The 6000-nt window shown below is 47.3% G+C and overlaps 1 protein-coding gene across 1 annotated transcript in view; it reads left to right on the forward strand.

The window, feature by feature from the left end:
• man2b1 (mannosidase, alpha, class 2B, member 1) overlaps positions 1 to 6000 on the forward strand; it is a 35401-nt gene that overhangs the window by 7651 nt on the left and 21750 nt on the right. The window contains exons 5-7 of the mRNA XM_055664174.1: positions 1455 to 1587; positions 3032 to 3177; positions 3992 to 4108. Of these exons, the coding sequence (XP_055520149.1) occupies positions 1455 to 1587; positions 3032 to 3177; positions 3992 to 4108 (396 nt within the window). The remainder of the gene's footprint in view (positions 1 to 1454; positions 1588 to 3031; positions 3178 to 3991; positions 4109 to 6000) is intronic.

Below are 6000 nucleotides of genomic sequence, written 5' to 3' on the forward strand. Positions count from 1 at the left end.
GTCTTGTACTGTTTACTCTGTAAGTTTTGTGAACAAGGAATTTCATAGCACCCTGGTATATGTGTGTATATATATATGCATATATATGTATGCATATATCTGTATGTATGTATATATATGTGTGGATTGTGAATATATATATGTATAATATATGTGTGTGTGTGTGTGTATATATATGTGTGTGTGTATTTACATGTGTATGTATATATATATATATATATATATATGTATGTATATATTTGCAACAAATATATCTACAATGTGTTCCCAGGCTTCATGCACCCATCCAGGGCAGCACAGTGGGGCAGCTAGTAGAGTCGCTACCTCACGGCACCAGAGACCCAGGTTCGATCCCGACCTCGGGTGCTGTCTGTGTGTAGTTTGCACATTCTCCCCGTGACCTGAGTAGGTTTTCTCGGGGATCTCCAATTTCCTCCCACACTCCAAAGACTTACGGGTTTGTAGGTTAATTGTCTTTTATTGGAAACCTGTATCTGCAGTTCCTGCTTCTACAGCTAGCAGGCAGTCTATTTCGTAGAAACAAGGGACTGCAGATGCTGGTTTACACAAAAGGGCACAGAGTGCTGGAGTAACTCAGAGGGTCAGGCAGCATCTGTGGAGAACATGGATAAGTGACGTTTCACAGAGTGCTGGAGTAACTCAGCGGGTCAGGCAGCATCTGTGGAGAACATGGATAGGTGACGTTTCACAGAGTGCTGGAGTAACTCAGCGGGTGCAGGCAGCATCTGTGGAGAACATGGATAGGTGACATTTCACAGAGTGCTGGAGTAACTCAGTGGGTGCAGTAGCATCTATGGAGCTAAGGAAATAGGCAACGTTTCGGGCCGAAACCCGGAAGGGTTTCGGCCCGAAACGTTGCCTATTTCCAGAAGGATTTCGGCCCGAAACGTTGCCTATTTCCTTCGCTCCATAGATGCTGCTGCAGTAACTCAGCGGGTCAGGCAGGATCTGTGGAGAACATGGATAGGTGACGTTTCACAGAGTGCTGGAGTAACTCAGCGGGTCAGGCAGCATCTCTGGGGAACATGGATAGGTGACGTTTCACGACAGGACCCTTCTTCAGGGATCTAGTCAGAGGATAGTGAATCTGTGGAACTCATTGCCACAGAGAGCTGTGGAAGCCTAGTCAGGAGATATTTTTTAAGACAGATTCTTGATTGGAATGGGTGTCGGGGGTTATGAGGAGAAGGCAGGACAATGGGATTAGGAGGCGGAGATCAGCCATGATTGAATGGCAGAGTGGACCCGATGGGCCGAATGGCCTAATTTTACTCCTATAACTTGTGAATAATACTGACCATATCATTAACTGGGTTTCTCCATCCACGGATGCCGACTGACCCACTGGCTATTTCTGGCATCTTCTGTTGTATGTTTCGGGTTGGAGTATCTGCAGTTTCCTGATGGTCATCCACTTGGTCCTGTCCTTGCAGATGGGGTTCGATGGGTTTTTCTTCGGCCGCCTGGATTATCAGGACAAGAGCGCAAGAGAGTATAGCCGGGAGATGGAACTGGTGTGGCGGGCAAGCGCTAGTCTCCCGCAGCCCAGCGCCGACTTGTTCACAGGTTGGTAAAGACCCTCGTTGTTTGTCTGCTCTGCCTCCGAGAACGATGTATTCAACAGAGAGTTACGTGGCCTGTCTCACTTTCATGACCTAATTAGAATAGTTTCTTTATTGTCATTGTAACATGAACCATGTACAACGAAATTTAAAATGTCAGCCAGTCAGTGCAGCATTCAAACATTTCTAAAAGCTAACGATACATACAAGGAAAAATATTAAAGATAAACAACTAAATAAATATCACGGACAAAGCACGCATACACACCCAACCCTCCATCCTTCTGACGATTCCACAGTTACCACAGTCCCTTAGTCTGTATCGCCCCTGCGTTCCTTGGCGGCTACATTTAGTGCTTTTATAGCAGTGGGGTAAAAACTGTTTTTTAGTCTGTTCGTCCTTGTCCTTGTATATCTGTACCGTCTGCCTGACGGCAACAGTTCAAACAGGGAGTGTCCGGGGTGGGAAATGTCCTTTATGATACTCTGGGATTTTTTGGTGCAGCGGGAACTGTGTAAGTCCTCCAAGGTAAGGAGAGGGCAGCCGACAATCCTCTGGGCGTTGTCAATGGCCCTCTGGAGCGCTTTCCTCTGAGCCGCTGTGCAGCTGGTGTACCACACACATACACAGTATGTTAGTATGCTCTCAATGGAGCACCGATAAAAGGACAGCAGCAGTCTCTGAGTGATGTTATTCTTCCTGAGCACCCTCAGGAAGTGCAGTCTCTGCTGGACCTTTTTCAGCAGCGCAGTGGTGTTCACGCTCCACGCGAACAGTTTCACGAGCCCTGCCAAGTTTGCCCTTGACTCATACTCACAGCATGATCGTCACGAGGTCGTAGGAGGTCGTGGGTAGGTCACCACGAGGTCGTGATGCTAGTCGTAGGTACTCGAGGCATCAAGTAGGTCGGGGCGTTTTTCCAACCTGATGAAAAATGTCCACGAGTAAAAAAGGTCGTGAATTAGGTCGTGGATGTGGGACCTAATTGCCCTTTAGATTTCTCTCTTGGAGCAAAAGGAATCAAGGGATATGAGGGGAAAAAGCAGGAATGAGGCACTGATTTTAGATGATCAGCCATGATCATATTGAATGGCTCGAGGGGCCGAATGGCCTCCTCCTGCACCTATTTTTCTATGTTTCAATGTTTCTTGCAAGAACGGCGGCATTGACTATTAGGGCAGCACGGTGGCGCAGCGGTAGAGTTGATGCCTCACGGCGCCAGGGACACGGGTTCGATCCTGACCACGGAGTTTGTACGTTCTTCCCCTTTTCTCCGGGATCTCCGGTTTCCTCCCACACTCCAAAGAATATGGGGGAAATGGACGGGAATATGGGGGAGAATGAGGTGGCGCAGTGGTAGAGTTGCTGCCTCACAGCGCCAGAGACACGGGTCAGGAGATTCAACGCAAACAGTTTCCGCCAACGTTTTATTACTGTGTCCCCGCAGGTGTTCTCCCCAATGGATACAACCCTCCCTTGATGCTGTGCTGGGACGTGCTTTGTTCCGACGAACCCATCAAGGATGATAAAGACCTGGACGAGTACAATGTAGACAATGTCGTGTCGTACTTCCTGCAGACTGCACGCGATCAGGTGAGTCGCAAGGTCGTGATGGAGTACATGGAGGTTTACAGAGAATGAGGCGGCATCTATGGAGAGAAGGAATGAGTGACGTTTCGGGTCTCGGGTGGAGATGGGGAGGAATTTCTTTAGTCAGAGGGTGGTGAATCTGTGGAATTCTTTGCCACAGAAGGCTGTGGAGGCCGTCAGTGGATATTTTTAAGGCAGAGATAGATAGATTCTTGATTAGTACGGGTGTCAGAGGTTGTGGGGAGAAGGCAGGAGGCAGTCACGGTGGCACAGCAGTAGAGTTGCTGCCTTACAGTGAATACAGCACCAGAGACAAAGAGTTCGATCCTGACTACAGGAGCTGCCCGTACGGAGTTTGTACATTCTCCCCGTGGCCCTGTGTGAGTTTTCGCTGAGATCTTTGGTTTCTTCCCACACTCCAAAGACGTGCAGACGTGCAGGTTAATTGGCTTGGTAAATGTAAAAATTGTCCCTAGTTGGGTATAGGATGGTGTTAATGTGCGGGGATCGCTGGTCGGCACAGACCCAGTGGGCCGAAGGGCCTGTTTCCGCACTGTATATCTAAACCAAACCAAACCAAACATAGGGTTAGGAGGGAGAGATAGATCAACCTTGATTGAAAGGCGGAGTAGACTTGATGGGCCGAATGGCCTAATTCTTCTCCTATCACCTGTGACATTATCACCCCGGTTATTCTCGGCGGTCCCAGTCAGACCCCCGCTTGGATCTGGACTGGACAACTCCGTGGGGGTCGCGTTGTGGTGATGTGATCGTGAATGAGTTGTTTTAACGGAGTATTTCTCTCCCTCACCTCAAGGCAAAGCATTACAAAACCAACCACATCATCATGACCATGGGATCGGATTTCCAGTACCAAGATGCCAACATGTGGTACAAGAACCTGGATAAGCTCATCAAATACGTCAACGCAGCGGTATGGATTCTGTACAATGCCCGTGCGTTTGCGGGTTTAGCCACCCGTTGTTTAGTTTAGTTTAGAGACCACTACATTTAGAAAACCTTAGGCTTGTCTTGGCGGAAAAAGCAGATCAATTTCTCAAGACATAGTTGCCTTTTACTGAATGTTCTCAACAACAGAATGATTAAACACAAATTTAAACCCGATGCCAGGAATGATTGAGGGGGGGGGGGGGGTATATCTCCATCCATCCAGTCATTGAAGGTAGGCATGCAGGTGCAGCAGGCAGTGAAGAAAGTGAATGGTATGTTAGCTTTCATAGCAAAAGGATTTGAGTATAGGAGCAGGGAGGTTCTACTGCTGTTGTACAGGGTCTTGGTGAGACAACACCTGGAGTATTGCGTACAGTTTTGGTCTCCAAATCTGAGGAAGGACATTATTGCCATAGAGGGAGTGCAGAGAAGGTTCACCAGACAGATTCATGGGATGTCAGGACTGTCTTATGAAGAAAGACTGGATAGACTTGGTTTCTACTCTCTAGAATTTAGGAGATTGAGAGGGGTTCTTACAGAAACTTACAAAATTCTTAAGGGGTTGGACAGGCTAGATGCAGGAAGTTTGCTCCCGATGTTGGGGAAGTCCAGGACAAGGGGTCACAGCTTAAGGATAAGGGGGAAATCCTTTAAAACCGAGATGAGGAGAACTTTTTTCACACAGAGAGTGGTGAATCTCTGGAACTCTCTGCCACAGAGGGTCGTCGAGGCCAGTTCATTGGCTATATTTAAGAGGGAGTTAGATGTAGCCCTTGTGGCTAAGGGGATCAGAGGGTATGGAGAGAAGGCAGGTACGGGATACTGAGTTGGATGATCAGCCATGATCATATTGAATGGCGGTGCAGGCTCGAAGGGCCGAATGGCCTACTCCTGCACCTAATTTCTATGTTTCTTTGTGTCTCTTATTTTCTCTTTGTTCGTTCCCCTTTTTTCCTTTTTTTCCTTTTTTTTTGATTTAGGTTTCAATGTTAAAAATGCAGCAGTACAATAATTGTATAACTGTCCAGCCAATTGCCTTATCCCTGTACAATTGCTTCTAATAAAATTAATTCATTTAGTTCAGAGACACAGAGTGGGAAACAGGCCCTTCGGCCCACCGAGTCCGCGCCGACCAGCGATCCTTGCACACTATAACCCTGTCCTACACACTCTAGGGAAACTCACAATTATACCAAGCCAATCAACCTATACATAAGGGATCCCTCTTACACATGTTCCCTGCGATTTAAATCTGCTTTAACTTACCTGTCATTTAGAGATACAGCACGGAAACAGGCCCTTCAGCCCACCGAGTCCACGTCGACCACTAACACTGGCCTACATGAAAAAGTTCACTTTAAAGATAGACAAAGTACAAATTCTTAAGACTTCAAAGCTTTAATTTAAAGTCTGACCTAGAGACCCAGAGGCAACAATTTTACATCTGAATACTCCAGCAACACATACACAGAAATACCAGAAAACCGGGGTTGATATACCTACAGACTTAATACCAATTACATGAGGTAATGTACCAGGAACCATCAGCCACCTCCAAATATGGAGTTGTTTTTCACTCTTTGCCAAAAGCCAGTCATCCCAATGGCATCCTCTGGCCCTCTTTCATACACACAGGCTTGGTATAATTGTAAATTGACCCTAGTGTGTGAGTGTGCGGGGATCGCTGGTCGGCGATGGGTCGATGGGCCGAAGGGCCTGCTTCCATCCTATGTCTCTAAATGAAACTAAACTAAAGAAGGTTTTAACTTGCAGGGAACATGTGTGAGAGGGATCCCTTGTGTATCGGCTGTTCCTTGTTTCTACAAGTGTGTCGGTGGATACAGGTGGGGAGGGTGGAGGGGGGACTTGGGCAAC

The sequence above is a fragment of the Leucoraja erinacea genome, chromosome 39 (assembly GCF_028641065.1).
Source record: "Leucoraja erinacea ecotype New England chromosome 39, Leri_hhj_1, whole genome shotgun sequence".
Taxonomy (NCBI): domain Eukaryota; kingdom Metazoa; phylum Chordata; class Chondrichthyes; order Rajiformes; family Rajidae; genus Leucoraja; species Leucoraja erinaceus.